Source organism: Dermacentor silvarum, chromosome 1 (genome assembly GCF_013339745.2).
Source record: "Dermacentor silvarum isolate Dsil-2018 chromosome 1, BIME_Dsil_1.4, whole genome shotgun sequence".
NCBI classification, from domain to species: domain Eukaryota; kingdom Metazoa; phylum Arthropoda; class Arachnida; order Ixodida; family Ixodidae; genus Dermacentor; species Dermacentor silvarum.
This window is the reverse complement of record NC_051154.1, coordinates 25,954,071-25,974,373: the sequence shown is the minus strand read 5'-3', so window position 1 is coordinate 25,974,373 and position 20,303 is coordinate 25,954,071. Positions and strand designations below refer to the sequence as shown.

General features: G+C 43.6%; 2 protein-coding genes across 2 annotated transcripts in view; both read right to left on the bottom strand.

Moving 5' to 3' along the window:
* Positions 1 to 298: 298 nt before the first annotated feature.
* LOC119458249 (uncharacterized) lies at positions 299 to 13,470 on the bottom strand. The gene is made up of 3 exons (XM_037720079.2): positions 11,929 to 13,470; positions 738 to 823; positions 299 to 642 (listed from the first exon to the last, which is right to left on the bottom strand). Exon 1 carries the CDS (start codon positions 13,468 to 13,470, stop codon positions 12,331 to 12,333), a length of 1,140 nt encoding a protein of 379 aa, XP_037576007.1. The 3' UTR covers positions 299 to 642; positions 738 to 823; positions 11,929 to 12,330.
* The window catches only part of LOC119458239 (26S proteasome non-ATPase regulatory subunit 4-like), a 56,623-nt gene continuing 36,618 nt past the window's right edge, over positions 299 to 20,303 (bottom strand). The window contains 1 exon segment of the mRNA XM_037720071.2: positions 299 to 435. The gene's annotated coding sequence lies outside the window, so the exon portion shown is untranslated.

The following is a 20,303-nucleotide window of genomic DNA, read 5'->3' as shown; positions in this document are numbered from 1 at the left end:
TTCCTCACCGACTTATTGCAACGAGGCTGAACAGAGGCCTAGTTATGAAACGTCGTCAGCGAATCAAAACTGGCAGGACCATGTAATAGGCGCGCGTTGCTTTCGTGTATGTTGTTGATGGGGGCCAGCTTGACTAGCTTAGTGCACTGAAACTAATGCAAACGTGTGAATGCAGTGTGCACATAAAGCGGGCGGAATAAAAAACTGCACAAGAAGTTTTAAATGAACTGTCGATTCTACTGCCATGACATGAAAAAAAGTTGATAGAAACTGATCGACAATGACAAATAGACAGACATTTGTAGGATGACAACTGCACATCCCGCAAATAACGGGAAGCATGCCTTTATTATTTTAGTTTGTGTTGTCTTAAACCGCTAGTGGTAGAAAAAAAGGACGTTGGCTGCAGAAAGGCAGGGCCAAGTCAAGCAGACAGTGCAGGCTACTGCTTATCCTTGCTTGACTTGCCCTTATCTTGGGCACCCTTATCCTTCTTGGCCGCGTCTCCCTTGGTGAGCTCTCCAAGTGTTTTGTGTTGTGGACAGTCTCACTCTAGGGGTCCACGCCAGGGAGGTTTTCGAGGACATACAGGAGGAAGGCGGGGTCCCGAATCATCTCCTAGTCTTCGGACTCTGCTTCATCCTGCACAACGGCCGGCACTGAAGCTTCAATGGGTTGAAGAGCACAGCTCAGGGGCAGGCAGAGTACTTGCCCCCAACCGATTAGGTGTGGCCTACTTTCTTGGTTTCTTCGGATTCTTCTGTCTCCATGGGCTCCTCCTTGACAGCTGCTGCAGGTATCCCCCCTGTAGAACTGTCCGACTCTGCACGAGCGAAATTACCCGTGGCACAGTGAGGTCATGGTTTGGTTTGTTTTTATACCAGAGTTGGTTTTCAAAACTTCACACTTGGATTCCTTAAAAATAAGAAACAGTCTGGAAGGAAATCAAATTGTAAAGCTAGCTTTTTGTAAGGCAGTTTGCCCAACTAATGGTATCATGGTCACTTTGCAAACAGCGTGTACAAGCATAGTTTGCTTGCATTATACATGGAAAATGTAGACGTGGCTCTCTTGATGGGAACATGAACAAGAGCCAAGCCCCAGTGTGTGCAGTTTGCACTTCATCTTCACTTACAATGACCTGTGTTGCCATTAGTTCGGCAAATGTTGCTCTGCAGAGAAGTGCACTTTCAAATTATGAAAAGTGTCTATATACTATCGTTATTACTTTCGGATATGGATGTTTATTCCCTGGCAAAAGTGGCTGAAATTCATACCTATTTCACGGCGCGCACTGCCGTAAAGCCACACTGTAAGGCGAAAGGCAAGGGCTCGTGGGCACGCACATGCTACAAATATCCTGGCCAAATGATTTTCGGGACGTTTGTTTCAGCTAAAAAGTTTAAAACTGTTTTCAAGTTCAAAGGCAGCTAGTTCATTTCCCACAATAAATGCTGGGTGCAGAGGTACGTGTTTGCGATATGCGTAAGGGGGCACTAGAGAACACTTAACAAAGTGTGCACCCTTTAGGGCTTATCTTGTCGCACAACAATAATCGTCATCTGCCTTTTGCTTGCATTTTCTTTCTTGAAAACTCTGCGCTCGATACTTTCCTGCAGAGAATGTTATATGTCACGCCGATAACGCGCACGCTGTTCATGACCTAGAAGTACTGGGGGCACAGTATTAAACAAAGGAAAGGCACACAATTAAGATCGAAAGATGACGATTATTAATGCGGGACAAGATAAGTCCCCAAGGATACACTTTTTTAAGTGTGAAGAACATGGATAACTTTTAGATTATTGCCACACTTACTACAGTGAAACCTTCTTACTACGAACAGCACATTAATCAACTTTTCAGAAATCCCCTGCTGGCTGCTTATAGGTTCAATGTAAAATATTTAAGTACTACAAACTTTAGAATACTCAACTTTTCAGAATAACGATCATTATTCATTTTCTGTGTCATGTTAACGCCTTAGTACTATGAATTAATATTCTGAAATCTGGGGATTATGAGATTTCTGTGTGTCCTTCACAGCAGCCTGAACAGTGGGCTAGCAGACAAAGGCACAGAAAGTGGATGCCGCCAGCCAAACGCAAGCTGTCGGTGTTGGCTGTTGGTTTCCGCTGGTAGCGATCTGCGCATTGCACGTGACGATTGCAGCCTGCATGCGCAATGACCAGTAGTGAGCGGAGTGAGCTTATTCAAGTCACTTTGGTGTCGCATCATGTGGCACACTTTGTATTTCGCGTGCTAATAAGGCGCGAATAAATGTATACCCAGGACACAACATTTTTAAAACGACCGAATATGATGTTTCAGGTTTTATGAGCACATGTTCCATCCCATTCCGCCCAGGTGTCACCTAGCAACGGAGGTGCGTCTCTTCTTTCGCCCTGCATGCCTCTTCCTTTTGCACTTCATTCTGCGGCCATACCAGCTACGCGTGCGAAGAAATGTAACCGCCATGCTCGCGGGGATGCCACACGGTTGCATTTTCCGGATGGTGTCATTCACACTCGCTTGCGCTTTGGAATAGTTTAGTGCCCACCTTGAGTGGGACAGCTGCGATGTCCACGGTAAGGAATGTGAAAAATAAACAAAGAAGTCGCAGTTTCGCCCAAAAGGTGAAGCATCGATTGCAATAGCAAATTAGTAGCTAGAGAATACGAATTAAGCAAGGATAGTAGTCTAATGGGCTGTATAAAGACGTTGTAAATGTTCGCGTACTAACTAAATAGACAAGCACGGTGTCACGCGCGCAGAGGTAAACATGAACACATCTCGCTCGATGACCGCGGAAACTTGCTGTGAAAACGCCGGGGTGAGAAAGCGCGCCAGCAGCAGCGGGCAAATTGAACCTCGCGCTGTCTCTCGTCTCGCTTCAACGCGAACGTCGAAAGCCCAGCGCATACGAAGCTACCGGCACTCGGCGCATGCACTTTATAACCCATCGCAGATCGCATTGAAGATGAGGCCTGCGCGGGCGCGCACTTCGCCCACACCGCAGATCGCTGGATCGCTTTCAAGATACGGCGGCCGCGCTGTGAGCAGCAGTGCTCTTACTATACAGTGCTTCGATGGTGCGTGGCGGCAGAATCTAAGGAAAATAGCAACAGCGCGGGCCGAGAGCCAACAGCGACGTTTTCATGGATAGCTCATACGGTTACAACTGATCATCCGATAGGTTGATATGTCGAAATGTTTAATTTGGTGGCTTTCACTATAACGAACAATAGAGAGTTTTAGAATAGGGGCCCCAAAAGTTTGGGGCCCAAAGAGCTTTGCGGGTGTTAGCACTGGGGCATGCAAGAGTGAAGAATTTTGAATAGGGCTTTGAGTTTGCGAATAGCGTCTTGCGCTGGCAGCGCCACTACGGTGTCAAAGAAAAACTATTCTAAATATTAAAATAAACCAACGCCTCCTATAAAGACAATGCCTGGGAAATGAGCCGCGAACTCGCTGCCCTACCCTCGGATTTTTCTCTCCCCTACGGATGGATGGATGGATGGATGAGGCTGAACCCTTTAAACCGGGCGGTGGCAATACGCCACCTAGCCATGACTATTAACATATTTTGTACTTTGTGGTGGGTGAAATTTCACCCCTGCCTTGATTTTATCCATCAATCAGATAACCTCTGTTTGGTTATTTCTACTCGCTTAAAGTCTATTTTGCCTTCACTGTCCCTAAACCCCAATGCCCTGAAAAAATTAGCCCCGTTGCCTTGCACTGTAGGGTTAAGCCCTTTACAGAAAAGTATGAGGTGTTCAGCCGTTTCCTCTTCTTCTCCACACGCACAGCACAACGTGTCTATACCTTGGTACTTGACTCGGTACATCTTAGTCCGCAATACTCCCGTCCTGACTTCAAACAACAAAGAGCCTCCCCTAGAATTATCGTAGATATTTTCTTTGGCAATTTCTTGCTTGAAAGTTCGGTATGTTCCCAGTGCTGACTTCGTCTGCATCCCCGTCCTCCACAGACCCCTCTCTGTTTCCTTAACCTTTTTCTTAACCACTGTTTCCTGGTTTGCACCCCTCCTGCAGTCCAAATATTTGATTGACAGTTTTCTGGTCAGCTTCCTCCATTTTGTATCAACATTCCTCATGTACAAATAACTGAAAACTCTCCTTGCCCACCACTTTTCTGCCATTTCTCTCAATCGCTCCTCAAATTCTATCTTGCTGCTGGCTTCCCTGCCCTCGAATGACGTCCATCCCATGTCACCCTGTACCCCCTGATTTGGTGTATTTCCGTGTGCTCCCAGAGCCAGTCTACCTACCCCTCGCTGCTTAACTTCCAACCTTGCTCGAACCTCTGATCTCATGCACAGGACCGCATTGCCGAAAGTCAAACTAGGGACCATCACCCCTTTCCAAATCCCTCTCACCACTTCGTACCTATTGTAATTCCACAGTGCCCTATTTTTCATCACAGCTGCATTTCTGCTACCTTTAGCCGTCACATATTTTTCATGTTCCGTTAGGTACTCAGCCCCATTGTTTATCCACACTCCAAGATATTTGTACTTATCCACCACCTCCAGCGTAACCTCCTGTATCCTATGCTCGCGGCCCTGATTATCATTAAAAGTCATGACTGCCGATTTTTCTTTACTAAACTTCAATCCTAAGCTATCTCCCTCTTTACCACAGATGTCCATTAATCTCTGCAAGTCTTCCTTGCTGTCAGCCATAAGTACAATGTCATCCGCATACATCAGTCCTGGTAATGACTGTTTAATCTATTCTCCTTGCTTGAAATAGGAAAGGTTGAAGCCAAGTCCACTCCTCTCTAATTTTTTCTCTAATCCTTGTAAATACAGCATGAACAACAGAGGTGACAGAGGGCACCCCTGCCTAAGCCCCTGCTGTATCTCTATAGGCCCAGATACCTTGTTTTCCCATTTTATAAGCACCTTGTTACTTTTATAGATATCTTTTAAAAGATTTCTTACTCCATCTTCCACCTCTAGAGTGCCAAGTATGTCCCACAAATCCTTTTGGATTACACTGTCATAGGCTCCCTTGATATCCAGAAAGGCAAGCCATAGGGGCCTGTGTTCCTTTTCTGCTATTTCAATACACTGTGTCAATGAGAACAGATTATCTTCTAACCTTCTTTGTTTTCGGAACCCATTTTGTAGTTCTCCCAGCACCTCCTCGCTCTCCACCCATGATTGCAGTCTGTCCTTTATAATCTGCATCACCACCCTGTAAACCACTGACGTCACTGTTACGGGACGGTAGTTGTTTATGTCGGCTTTGTCCCCCTTTCCCTTATATATCACACTCATCCTGCTCAGTCTCCACCCGGGGGGGGCTTTACCGTCCATTATCATTTTGCTCACTGCCTCTCTTAATGCTTTCTTAGATTTTGGGCCCAATGTCTTTATCAACATAATTGGGATGCCATCAGGACCTGTCGACGTGCTACTAGGAACCCTCTTCTCTGCCCTTTCCCACTCGCTTTGTGCCAGTGGAGCCACTGCACTGACTAGTGCATCCTCACCTGATTGAGCACATGCTATGTTTCGTTCTTTAAATTTTTCTGTCATCATTGTTCTTATATGTTCCATTGCCTCATCTCCCTCTAGTCGAACACCTTGAGCTGTAACTATAAACCTCTGCTCTAGGCTAGTCTTATTACTCAAGGAGTTGAGATGTTTCCAAAATTTCTTCGCTGCTTTTCTATCCTTTTTGTTTACTTCTGACAACCATTGGCTCCCCTTTCTTCTGATCTTCTCATTGATCAAATTGGATGCTTCCCTTCTACAGTTAAAAAAGTTATTCCATTTTCTGCCTACATCAGCTTCTGGTTCACCCCTCTGCTTTGAATATCTGTGTTCCCTGGATGCTTCCTGACATTTCTCTATGGCCTTCTTAACCTCCTCATCCCACCAGCTCTTGGGTTTACGTCTTCTGTTCCCTTTTGTCCTGACTCGTACTTTAGTAAGCTCTAGCTCAAATAGTCCTGTTAAATTTGCATATGTCCATTCTGTTTTTGTATCCTCTGAAATTAATTCCTCAATTTGCTGGGTTGCTATTTCAAGCTGCTTTTCCGAGTAAAATATCCCACCTGGTTGTTCATCTTGCCTCCTACCTACTTTCATTTCCCTTCTAAAACTCACCTTAATACGTTTGTGATCACTACCTAGACTTCTGGAGCCATATTCATCTATGCTCATTACATTTAGCCTATCGTGCATCCTATGTGACATTAGTGCATAATCTATCGTCGACTGCAGGCTTCCTACCTCCCATGTTATGTGCCCTTCACACTTCTCAGTACTGTTGCATACAACTAAGTCATGCATTTCACACATATCCAGCATCATGTTGCCTGTTGAGTCTGTGTACCCGTCCATGTCTTCTATGTGTGCGTTCATATCTCCTAGTATAATAATCTCGCACCCTTCTCCTAGCTCATTAATGTCACTTGATATGCATTCTAGCATTTTTTTTGTTTTCTTCTTTGGCATTTGCTCCTGTCCACAGGTATACAAAGCCAAGGAGTGTCTGCTGTCCTGCAACTTTCCCTTTTAGCCATAAATGCTCCTTGCATTCCTGTTTGACCCTTTGCCAGTTCATACGTTTATGAATGAATTTTATGAATTGCGCTCGCCCACCAGTCGGTAGACGAGCGCCTCTGACGGGCGATCCTTGTAAACATGCCGGCGCGCGGCGGCCGGGAGCCAAGCAGCTGGCTTGTCGCGAGCAGACGACACCTTGCCGACCGCACGTGGTTACTGCTGCTATATGCAGACGATGACACTCATGTGGTTTCTTTATCGCTGTTCTGAGATCGTGTGAGTCACCTTACGGGGATTTTTGTCGCTGGTCAGTTTGTTTTAGTACAAAAATTTGCTGGAGAGCTGCAAATTTCCGCGCGGCGTCAGCGGCGCTGAAACCTACGCCGACGTTTTTTTTTTCTCCAGGGACGCCGGCGGGAGCTCGCGCTCTCCGCCGGCGGACAGCGCGCTGCCGACTGCTCCCGGCTACGCCATTGGCTAAGCCGATGGTGTTGAATAAACATTACCATTTTAAGATAGGAAGAGTAATTTTGACTTTCGTGGTTTTGCGTTTAATTACAATTGAGGGGTTATACTAATAGCAGCAAGCGATTTGTTGCGCCTAATTTTGAGTAACCAACTTGACGTGCCCAGACGTGCCTTCCTTCACCAGCCAAGCTAATCCACCTTAGGCCTACGAGCCATGAAATCGACAATCGAATTCGGAATCAGCGGCGTCTAATGAATCAATCTTCATTACACACGTTAGTTGAGAGAAAGCGATAACCGCAGTCACTTCTCCTAGCTTACGAATTTCACGTGTTACCACGAATCAAGCCGAGTTTGGTACTCGGAGAGCCGTCGCTTCGGTGGGTGCCGCCATGTTTGTTGACGCAAAGCTTTTGGGGCTGCTTTTGGGGCTGCCGCTAAATCAGTTAGCGTCTCGCGCATGCGCAGTGGTGTCGACGCTATCTAATTTGTCGTGGTCCCCTGAAGGTTGTCATATCGAGATTTCACTGTACGTATACATGTTGGAGGATTGCTTCCAGTCAGGAGATAAAAATCGCCTGTGGCAGGTAGCATAATTCTTATCAAAACACATACTCAACTCATTAACAAAAATTGACTAATGAACAACTTTGTTAAATACTTCCAGACTTCCATTGCTCCTAATAATGCATTGCTGTAAGAATATCCTGTTTACTGCAGTTTTTTAGAACCAAGTTGTGTACCGTTCGGTGCCTGTGCGTGTCACACAGGCATTCCTTTCACAGCAATGATAGCAGAAAGTAAAGAGGCATTTTATTATATCAAAGTCAAGGTTAAAAAAGGCTGAAGTGCATGGTTTCAACATAAACGGAGCTGAGAGCTATATCAACAAAGCAGCAATATGATTGCTGCCTGTGGCAAGAGCAAATGCTAAAAAACATGTGCAGAGTGAAAATGAGTGCCAAAGAATTTGGAATTATTATTCCGGAATGAATTTGGATGATGGAGTTATGAACATACCTGCATGTGCTCAAGAGGGAAGACCACAATGTTTGTCAAATAACGAGAAAAGGCGATAGTGGCAAGTAGACTGGAGGATGGCATGATGTTGATGGCAAGAGAAAATTAGGCTTACCAAAGAAGGGTGGCTTGACATTAATGAAGGGTACCTAAAAGCCTTGAAAATGGAGAGAATGGAGTGGACAGAACCCCACATAGAAATGGAACAGAGCCAATAGAAGATTAGCATAACTAGCATGAATGAGAAATGTCAAGAAGCTAGTTAACCAATTGCAACTTTGTACAGTGCTCACGGATTGAAATGCGACGATTTAGGCCTAACCAATGTGCATACTTTTGTTTGCAGCGGCGGTAGTTTGTGTGACATCGGCGCAATCTCGACTCGTACGCTTAGTCCAAGTCACTTTTCGTGACCATATTCGAAGCAGTAAGGCATGGTACTCTCGAGTAATTGCACAGAAAGAGCGTTCTACACAAAATTTGCCTGTCGTGTTTCAATCCGTGAGCACTGTATATACCCTTCACGCAGTGGCGCACCGACGGGGGGGGATTCGGGGGTTGTAACCCCCCCCCTGAGGCCGACTTAAAACCCCCTTTTGTTTAACCCCTTTTCTTTCCTTACGCATTTGAGTACTGTAAATAAGATGTAAGACGCGCAATCACCTGCACACTCGCAAAAAGCGCATTTTTTTGACAATTTCCTGTGAAGAAATCGAAATTAGTGCTGTTTAGATGGTATTGGCAAACTGTCAACCCTCCCCTGGCAGAAATGCTGGGTGCGCTACTGCCTTCACGGGTGTCATTTTTCCCCCTGAAATTTCTGGAAACAAAGAATACTAGGTCAATATCAAGTGGTACATTCACTGGTCAGTGGCCGAGGAAAGCAAAAGCTCCACTAAAAATTACCAGAGCATATCGGCTCCCCCTACCCCTACTCCCCCCCAACCCCCCAAACTAAATACGGGCTACACGTTTTATGGCAAACAAACCTGATTTTAAAGTGAATTGTGCTTGGAAAGCTGCAATATGCTGCACTGAATCAGCTGCACCTATACCTATTGCTGATAACTCTACGATAAATTATCCTTACATATCACAGGCATTACATAGTTTGTAGTGAATACAAACCATGTAATGCCTGTGATTTGTGATACACTTTCATCATGTGCCGTTTGCGTTCGTTGTCTCTGGATATACGGATGCATCCACCGCCTGGATTACCACGACGTGAACAGACCATGCTGTACCGTCTGTGGCTAGGCGTTGCATTAACTAAGTCATATGCCTTCCTTATTGGAATGGCCAACAGCCCCACGTGTGACATGTGCAACAATGATAAGATCCTTGCACACATTATCAGTGTCTGCCCGAGCTATAATGCCGAAAGACAAATGTGTTGTGCAGAGTGTTGGACCAATTGGACAATCATCCACTAACGGAACTAAATGCTTTAGGTCAGTGCTCCGACAGAACATCCGCACATAAGGCCTTACTCGCATTACTAAGGTTCCTACGGTCTATGGGCCTTCACGATAGACTTTAAGAACGCCGTCCCCTACGGCTCTATAGTGTACGATGTTTGTTTGTGCTCGTCTCTTTCTCTCTCTCCCCCTTCCACTCTTCCTCTTTTTATCCCCCTACCTCTTCCCCCCATGCAGGGTAGCCAACTGGAACTACATCTGGTTAACCTCCCTGCCTTTCTATGCATCCTTTCTCTCTTTAGTGTGTAAGTAATATCAGATATAAAGGGCAGAATGTTGCAGCCAGTAGTGCACCCAGGATCTCTGCCAGGGGGGGGTTGACAGTTTGCCAATACCATCTAAACAGCACTAATTTCGATTTCTTCACAGGAAATTGTCAAAAAATGCGCTTTTTGCGAGTGTGCAGACGATTGCGCGTCTTACATCTTAGTTGCAGTACTCAAATGCGTAAAGAAAGAAAAGTGGTTAAACAAAAGGGGGGGTTAAGTCGGCCTCAGGGGGGGGTTACAACCTCCGAATCCCCCCCCATCGGTGCGCCACTGGTTGCAGCATAAGCATGAATTTGTGTGTCAATAGATGTACCTACAAAAACAGACCCTATTGGATCAAACTGCTCATGAGGTGAACATACAATTGTAGACTGAATGAAGCTTGTTTCTAACTGAATTGGCACATGTCTGACTACATAAAACCATATCAAACTAACAAATACTGAAAAATGTTAGAATTATTTCCCCAGAGCAGCCACTAGCTTTCTGTAGAAGTTTTCTTTTTCCAACACATTTTTGCTGGCTGGTGCAGAAGGCACGGCACAATAAATGCATTGCATTTTTTCAATGTACAGTGAACCAACTTCTATACAGTGGCTTCAGTTCTGGTATGAAGGTCGATAAAGCTGTTACTCAAAAACTATGCAAGTGGTGCTCAAAATTGAGAAAGGAGATTGTCTCTTAATTCACTCATGTATTCCCTTGAGGAATGTTAAAATAAGCTTTTAATGTGTAGCGTTCTCCCTTCCATCACAAACCATCATTTGTGATATCTTTTGCCAACTGTATTGGGAAATGACCACACATTTCATTTATATCAGATGTCCTCTGGCCTGCCCAGGGAAGGCCGGCTAACAATTTATAATGCGAGAGGTACTGGGATCGATAGCCAGCACCTCCACCACTTGTGAGATGTTGGCAGACGCGATGCTTTTATTTCAGAGCAGCTGCCCGAGACAGAGCTGAAGCACCGCACGAACCATAAGATAATGATGAGTCGTATGCACAAATGACAACGACGATATGCACAAATAGCGCCCACAATATGCTCTAAATATTCAAGACCAGTACAGTATATTAGATTCTGGAGTTTCACCTGCCAAAGCCACCAGTACAATATATTCAATAAGTGCTTTAAGCCTCACATTTCACAGCAGTATTCATCTGCTTTACAAATTCAAATATTCATGTCAAATACAAGATGACCTACAATGAGACCAATGCTAAATTTTATAATTGAGGGTTTGACAAAAGCTCGTCTGGCAAGGGAAGAACGTGGTTGAAAATACATTTCTTTTAAGGTGTACACTCGCCATTGGAAAAGGAAAGAAAGACTTTTTCTTTTGTTTTTACAATGTGGTCAGTGGTGTATCTAATGAACACCACAGACAGACAAGAGGCATCAAGGTGAAACATTGCAGGCAATGAGTAGACCTTGTGTACTTACTGGTGAGGGCTCCAACAGGTGCGCATTAAAATCCAGAAGCATGTAGGTAACTACCAAATTTGCAGTGAATCTCCATAGAGTGGGTGGCCACCACAGCAGCCAGTGGACAGCCTTCTCAATGTTTCTTATGGCAACTTCTGCTGACTTTAGCGCTCTACGTAAAGGCTCCATAACTGGATAAAATTGCATCCATCATCACATTAAGATTGCATTGGGGAATCCTTGTAGGCCTTTAGAAGTGTGCTCTCCATTGATGCTCTTCTTGATGTATGACTACTGAAACCTTTCACGTGTCTACTAAATTTTTAAAGCAGAGTCGGCTGCTGCTAATAGCATATTCATATTGATTAAAAAAGTGATGGGTTGGAACATTCCTAGCTCTACTCAATGTTAACAAAAAATTATATCCACCTGATAATTCTAACAACCTCACACTTCTCTTAGGGTCAAATTATTTTAGTCTACTAGTATAGAAATATTTACCACATTCTCCTATATTAAGACTGCTCGCATAGCGAGAAAATATTTTGGCCAAGATATTTTGGGAAGATTCTCCTGAAAACATGATTAATGGGTCATTTTGAATAAGTAAAGATAAAGCTGAGCTCAATATATGATGCATATGGCATCATATGACACAACGGAACTCTGTACTCCAATGTCGAGTACAGATGCTGAAAGGCATCTGCATAGACTCACATTATTTTGCCTTGTACTTCATCTCCCACAGTGACGCTGACATCATCGACAGAAGTGAAGGAGGAAATGCTCTCATAGAGGGACTCTGTGGTTGTTCCTTTAGGAAGGCCCTTGATCTCTAAAGTCATTGAAGTGGCTGCAGGTAAGTCTGTCTTTGCTGGCTTAGGCACAGGAGCAGAGCATGCTGGAATCACCTCTACAGTCATTCTAGTAGCAGACAAAGTATCATTCTCGGCAGACTCTACAGTCGTAGGCTTTGGGATCTGCTTGGTCTCCACGAATTTTGAGGTGGTGCCAGTTAGGAAGCTAGTCTTTGTTTGCTCTGGGATGGAAGTGGAACTTACAGGAGGCACCCCTGCAGTTCTTTCTGAAGCAGTGGAAATGATGCCGTTGTTGACAGACTCAACAATAGTAGTCTGGAGTGTGCATGCTATCCAAAATCATTGAGGTGCTTGATGAAATGCCTGTCTTTGGCAGTTCAAGGACAGTAGCAGAGCTCATAGTGGGATTCTGCAGCTCTGTGGCTGTTCCAGCAGCAGAGGAAATAATGCTATTATTGACCGACTCCACAAAAGCAGCCTGTGGGGTGCGCTTGATATCCAGAACCTTTGAGGTGCCTGTAGAGGCGCTCATCTTTAGCAGTTCAAGGACAGTAGTGACAGTAGTGGAGGTTACAGATGTCACCTCAGTGGCTGTTCCAGCAGCAGAGGGAATGGCACTGTTATGGTCAGACTCCACAGTTGCAGTCTGTGGAAAGTGCTTGCTATCCAAAACCTTTGAGGTGCCAGTTATCCAAAACCTTTGAGGGAGCCTGTCTTTGTCAGGCCAGGGACTGGTGTAGAGCTTCCAGGAGTCACCTCTTCTTCTTTCCCAGCAGCAGAAGAAACAATGTTGCTGTCGACAGACAGAGCAGTCATGGTTTTCGGGGAACACTTTGTCACTAAGCGCTTTGAGGCACCTGTTGGGAAACGTATCTTTGTTGGCTCTGGGACAGAAGTAGAGCTTACATAGTTTCCCTCTGCAACTGTTCCAGCAGCAGAGGAAATGATGCTGTTGTAGACAAACTCTGAAGCCGTCACCTTCCGAATGCGCCTTGTCTCCATGAACTTGTAGGTACCTGTTTTGGAATTCTGACTTTCTTGATTCAGAGGCAGCAGTACAGCTTAAAATGGTCTCCTGTGCACATATCTCAGCACGAGATGAAATGATGCTGTTGTGGATGGACTCTGCAGTCGCAGCCTTTGGAGTGCGTTCTGTCTCCAACATCTTTGAGGTGCTTGTTTTAAGGCCTGTCTTTATCTGCTTAGGGCCAGGAGCAAAAGATACAGGAGTTAATTCTGTGGGGGTTCCAGTGGCAGAGGAAGCAATGCTATTGTAGACAGACTCTGCAGTAAGTGCCTGTGAAGAATTCTTGGCCTCGAGGGACTCGGAAGTACCCTTAGGTGAGGCTATCACTGCTGGTTCAGGGACAGGAGAGTGATTCTCTGGAGTAATCTCCGCAGCAGTTTCATACATCAGGTCTGTTGTGGACTCCAACGACATTCATGAGAGAGAGTCATAGACGGAATCATCAGATGACACTGTAAAATAGAGAAGTAACGCAGATCTTAGTATAGATTTTTGCACTTTTGTCACTGTGTGGCACCAGCCAAAGCAATGCAGGTGTCTGCTCATTCTGACCTTGCACTTCTAGCAACTGCACTAAAGCATTTCGTTCTAACAAAATGCAGATGAAACCGGGATTAAGCTTAGTAGCTGCATTTTTCAGATTTGGCCTTGACACTTTGTTGAGTGTGCTGGACTACACTGATGCCAGACCGCTGAACTGCAGGCAATGCAACGATTTAGGTAGGCTATCTGATAGTAATCAGCATTCAGCTGCTATATTTCATCACTCTAACGCACCAAAATTAAGACCACACACTTTTTCACCCTGAGGGTGCATAAGCATCCTTACACAGCCTTCACTCAGCAATAAGCTAAAGAATATAAGTAGTCATCCAGTAGTGGAGCAGGATAAGTCAGCTGGAGGAATGCACCAGGGAGCCAGCGCACGAACGGAGCTCACAAATTTGTACGAACTGGATAGTATGAAGGAGGCTGGTGTGCTTGAACTGCAGCAGTGAATAAACACTTCAAAATGGGTTCTTTCCACATACATGTAACTGCACTTGTTTTGCTGGTGCACTTATGCAGTCACATGGCAGTGAGACTTGCGAGTAAACACTGCTACGACATACAATTCAAGAGCAGTATGCACAAAATGGCACAAAAGTCAGCCGATAACCACCATGAAGGTTGAACACCCTGTCCTTCATGTGGTGACTGAACTTTAGTTCCAGGTTCTCCTCTAAAGTTTCTTCTGTCGAATGATCACAGTGGAAGCAGCACATTTGATGGTACTTTTTGTGCTGTGTATAGCTTATCTATTTAGTGGATGACATAGTTTGCTTATGTTGAGGGCAACTGATTTCTTATGCAAAAAAGCAATATGTATGTTTCACAAGTCACAATGATTCTGTAGTAGGGGCCGGCAAAATCAGTGCTGATACAGCAGTGGTGAAGGCTAAAGTGGGCAACACACAGAGTAAGCACTGCACACACCAGTTTTAAAATAGTCCTACAAAAGATTGACAGAGAAATGTACTGGCCTTACACTTACTTATCACAAAGCTTTTCTTGTGCAGTGTAGGACTAAACTACAGAATACCATAGAATTTTGTGAAGACTTTGAAGACAAGTATCTCAAAACTTGTGCTAGGCTCAAGTAACATTATTGTATAAAGGGACCAATTTATAGTAACTCAAAGCTCAGGGTCTCTACTAAGCACATTCCTTGAACACTGACTGGTTTCCACTTCACAGATGCAAACAGTACCCTAAAGTAATGAATGTTAATTAGCTGATACACTAATTACTAGTTAATGAGTGGTTTCGTTACATTTACTAATGTTCACCACTGCTAATAATGTGTTGCAGAAAAAAAAGACACCTTTATTGCACTACCTAAGAAGATTGGCCCTTTTTTACTCTTGAAGTGGTGATATTCACTGGTTAGAAAATTTATTCATATACATATACAGGGTGTCCCAACTATCATGCACCGAGATTTTAAAATATGCAAATTCTACGTAGCTGGACAGAACCAAGGTACTTTTGTTTGCCATTGCTTGGAGATACACCGATTTTTTGCATTCTTCCTAATTTACATAATTAGTCTTAATTAATTGACTTTTCAAATATTATAATGAGATGAAAAGTGTCAATGAGAAAATTGTAGAGCAACATGAAAAACTCCCAATACAGCTTTCTGTTGCTACATACAAGTGTTTTTCCGAGCGTAAAAGAAGCCTGCAAATACACGCAAAGTTCCTAGTGTGGCCAGGCGCGCAGCAATTTTGTGTGTATTTACGGGCTTCTTTCACGCTTGGAAAAACACTTGTATGTAGCATGTATTGAGCAACAGAAAGCTGTATAGGGAGTTTTTCATGTTGCTCTACAATTTTCTCATTAATTGACACTTTTCATCTAATTATAATATTTGAGAAGTTGATTAATTAATTAAGACTAATTCTGTAATTAGGTGGAATGCAAAAAATTATCTGAGTATCTCCAAGTGACGCCAGATAACATTACCTTGTTTCTGTCCAGCTATGTGGCATTTGCATATCTTTAAATCTCAGTGCATGATAGTTGGGACACCCTGTATATAAAAAACACCTACCAAGCATACTGTAAATGAATACAGGCTCATTAAGGCAATTTTAAATGCATAAATTACTGAAAATTAATAGTGCTACAAAGTAATTGTGTCCTGCAGGAGCATCAATGTATCTTCACAACACATTCTTGGCTCTTGCACATCCCTTTTGAAGTGACATCACAAGGAACTGTGAATATAGCAGTTGTGTTTTTTCTGCGCAAATGAGCTACACTAGCTAATAACATTTGTGTGAAATGGTAATTAAGCGGATGACAAAAAAGAAGCTTTTTCCCCCCCACATTTTTGCATGCGGAAAGTTACAGAAAATATTAAAAAATAAAAAAAAATGTTCTAATTTTCAGCTCTTAACTCCTTAATTGGACAATTCTCACCATTCTGTTGTGATTCATCCTCATTGCAGTCTGTCAGCTCATCCTCCGGGTCATGCGGGAATGTCAGCGTATCTGCACAATACAATTGCTGTGCTTTTTTAAAGTGACATCACAAGGAATTATAAATAGAAGTTGCATTTTTCTCTGCGAATGAGTTGCAGTACGTGGCAACTAGCTCGCATGTGAAATGGTAAGCACATGACGAAAATAGCAGTTTCTTATCAAAAATTTTATAAGCAGAAAGCTGAAAAAAAAAAAAGCATTAAAAGATCATCCAGATCCAACACACATCTTGGAATCTATGTGAAGCGAAGATTTCCTCAAGTGGTTAATCAGATGATATAAATTTTCCCATTTTATTCCTGCATCTTTGGCAAAAAGGAAACTGGCACGTGAGCATGCACTCTCACATTCTTGTGCTACGCAATGCGACACACGCGGTGATCTTCTCAAAGAGCAAGTTCAAGTTGGAATTAGTACGATAAAAGTATACATGCGATTGTGCCCTAATGGTTAGAGCATTGGGCTGGGGGATCGAGGTTCAATCCTATACCATCGGGCACGTAATTTAATTTTTTTTAGGTATAAGCTATTTGGCAAGCAGCATCTGGCATCCATGGTCAGGAATGTTTGTGAGGGCTTGCAAAAATAAAAAACGATTCGCATTAAACTAAGATACAATCTTTCAGCCCATAAATCTCCTTAATAGGTCAATTCTCAGCATAGTGCTGTTCTTCAGCCTCCCTGCAGACGGTCAGATCATCCTCCGAGCCATCAACGAGGTTAAGAGTAGCATTTGTGATGAGGGACTCTGCCCATGGAGCTGAGGTCCTTAGCATGGCTGAAGGTGTCTATGTCAAAGGTGGCCTTCTTGGCAGGACGCCGGGCTTTCCTTGCAGACCGAGGTGCACCTTGTCCTCTATCACAGGATGTCGTCGGCATTTTCCTTTGAGCACCTCCATGACAATCTGCATAGTCAAATCCTGTCTTTGGATGCAGCACTTGTACGACAGTATCTACTCTGTATAAACCTTACTCCTGTGTAAAAGACGCATGTCATAACTTAAAAGGGTATTGATAATCTTGTGTATTGCTCATTTTGTTTTAATAAGTAGCTGCTAACATGTATGAAGCCTCAATTCCTCGAGTGCAAAAACAATTACTAATTAAAAATGTACTTAAGCAAAATAGAAAATTGGGTGAGTCGGTATAGGTCGTCCATAATCACTAATTGCACCTTTTAATACGACCTGTTTCAAATGCACACCAAGACGGGTATAATGTCACACTATTCCAATCTGTTTTTATTCCAAATCCGCTATCAGCGCTTCGTGATAGGTCACAATGGTTAGGGTATGGCCCATATATGGACGAGCGCCATGCCCATACGAGCAGAGCCCGAGTCATTTTGACCTATCATGGATGGCTAATAGCAGATTTGGAATAAAAACAGATTGGAATAGTTCAACATTCTACCGGCCCAAGTGTGTAGCACAGTGGTGAGGGAAGTCACAGGTTACGTCACTGAAACTACAGGCTGGTAGTTTATGGTATTAGAAACAAGTGACACGTGCACCAGTCAGCTTAGTGCTGTGGCTGACATGATTGTGTCATCCAAAGCAGCATATAATAAAATTCATTCCCCATTAACACAGGTTGATGGAAGGTGTGAGACTAAAAAGCAAGAAACGCTTGACGTGGGTTTCACACGTCACATTTATATGTACCTCTGCATACTGATACCCACAGCAAAACTGGCCCTTTCATCATTCTTCACTTCGTGCTCACATGCATTTGACATGAGATAAGCCTGGCCTCCATCCAATCCTTCCATGAGAATACACAGCAGCCTTCTCTCCCCTCTTATTCCAAGAGCTCAGTGGAAGAGACAGACTTGTCTTTGACAGTTTTTGTGAAAAATTGTCTTCATGAGTGAGACTTTTCGTCGGCACTTCAATGGTTGCTTAGCTGCAACCAAGACGAACAACCCAACTAATTTCTATGATAAAGTGCGATCTTTCCAAAGTAACTGCTTTCCAATGACACTAGGATGAATTAATCACAGATGCAGTGACTGACTGCTGCATCAATTCTAAATATTATCGAGCTCTTTGTTAAATGGTCCACAATATTTGGCACGAGCTCAGGCCACACCATATCTTGTCTACCCAGCCATGTTTCTCAATACAAGAAAAATTTTCCCACTCAAAATAATTTTTTACTGTATTATATTACATTTTCCTCCACTACAGTGTGTTAAATTAAGTGGCCCAAGCAACATTCATCAGCTTCGCCATTTTCACCTAATTTTTGAATTTTATATATATGGGAGTACTTACATCCATGTATTGGATAAAGAAAAAGAATAAGAAAGCGAAAATCCAAGCACCAGAGTATGTGCACATGTGAATGTGCACATACTCTGGTGTGTGCACATTCACACCAGAGTATGTGCCAACCATCAGGTTGCACTGATGGAAAAGGATATGTATACATACACTGACACATGCAGCCAAAGAAAGTTCACAGATGCAAGTTGACGAGGTGCACGTAAAGGCACCAGGTCTGCCATTGCATGGCATTGTGCAGACATGCAAACCCCGAAAGGCCTTCGTAGTCAATGCACCATCAGAGAGGCGCAACTCAGATCGAGCCACCCGCTGGGCATTAAGCAAAGGAACACAGCATCCCCAAAGCACGCAATTCACATGAAGGTGTGGTTTTAGAACTTCATCAAGGTGGTCACACCACTCTTGTATTTCAGAGGAAGGTGTACTACATGTAACAGTACACTAGAGCATGATATTTGTGGCACAATTTTTGTGGTGGTGACGAGAAGTTGGTGGACCAGACATGTGTGGTGTGTAGTGGAGTTGGTAAGCTGAATGCGAAGATTGGGGCCCTGGTGACTGCTTTAACGATTGATCAAGGAGAGTGAACATAGTTACCACCATTTAAAGTAAACACAGGAAGTGGCATGCAAGCAATATTAGATCAAACAGCATGAACAGTAGATCAACCACGTGCTCACAGCAAATAACAAACATTGACATGTGGAAAACCAGGGCCGGTATAAGGCAATGTAGCAATTCTTTCAGCTTGATTCTAATTCTTTGTTATCATTCACTGCTCTCATGCGGCCAATCGTGGTGATTACACAGGAGGAGCGGCACAATTGGACCGCTGAAAAAGTGTGTAAAGAAAAAGAATTGGAATAGAATCGTTACGTTATCCTGACCCAGCATGCATATGATGATTGTTGGAGTTTAGTGGCGCAAGGGCCAGGTATGGCCAAAGAGCGCCAGCATGCATATAGAGATTCTTCAAGAATGACACTGGTACTAACTGGCAAATTTTTTCAAATGAGCACAAGACCCAGCAATGTTACTTGAACTCTAAATAGGTTGTTCTGTGCAGCCAGGATTCACTCTGAATATAAATAACATTAGCTCTTTGACATGACATGCCTCTTTAGGACCAACATTTTATTAGTAAAAATTAGGATGAGAAGATTCATGGCATTGACCATGTTCCATTTCTTTCTTGCCACACTATCATTTATTTTTATGCAGCTTCTATAGTTTTTTGCATACAAGTAAACTTTTATGCCTGCTTTTTCACAAGCTTAGTCTCTGGCAGTTATGACTGCAGAACTTATTTTACATCTTAAATAGCATAATGTGCACTTAAACAGCTAGAATTTGATAAATAAATGCTCACTAAAGATTTTCAAAACTTTTATTGCCTGTATTTGAGATGCCCTCTCGGATTCATCCCCCACCCACCCTCATATAACAGGTGTCACTATTCAGATGCACAGTCTTAAAAATTGTGACCTAAGTACACTTTGGACTGTCTTTCAGAGAGACTGGCATACTTGCATGAGGGATGACAATTGATTACTTTACAGCACATTTTACAGTAGCAATTTGAAAACGATCAACACTTGAGGCATGTCTATGTAAAGTAGGAATTCAACTACCAGATGTTTCATGGTTTCTGGCATTGAAAGCGCCCAACGCGCGCTTTTACGGAGAGCGAACGCACGACAGAGAGCAAACGCGACTTCTTCTGATGTGCGAAAGGCCGTGGGGGGATGGGAGGGTGGGAGGAGAGGTGACGTTTAGCTGCGGCACCAAATGCGTATCTTGCAACCGTGCGTAGGGGGAACTGGCGACTCACTCTCCCATGCGAAAGGAGGAAAGCGGGAAGGCAGCGCGGGAGGGAGGGGGCGCGGCTTCTACTCTGCCAGCAACTGCGTACTTGGCATACTTGTACTT

What these genes read in the sequence shown, in the direction of transcription:
- LOC119458249 (XM_037720079.2), bottom strand. Translation starts at nt 13,470, where the DNA reads ATGTCGTTGGAGTCCACAACAGACCTGATGTATGAAACTGCTGCGGAG.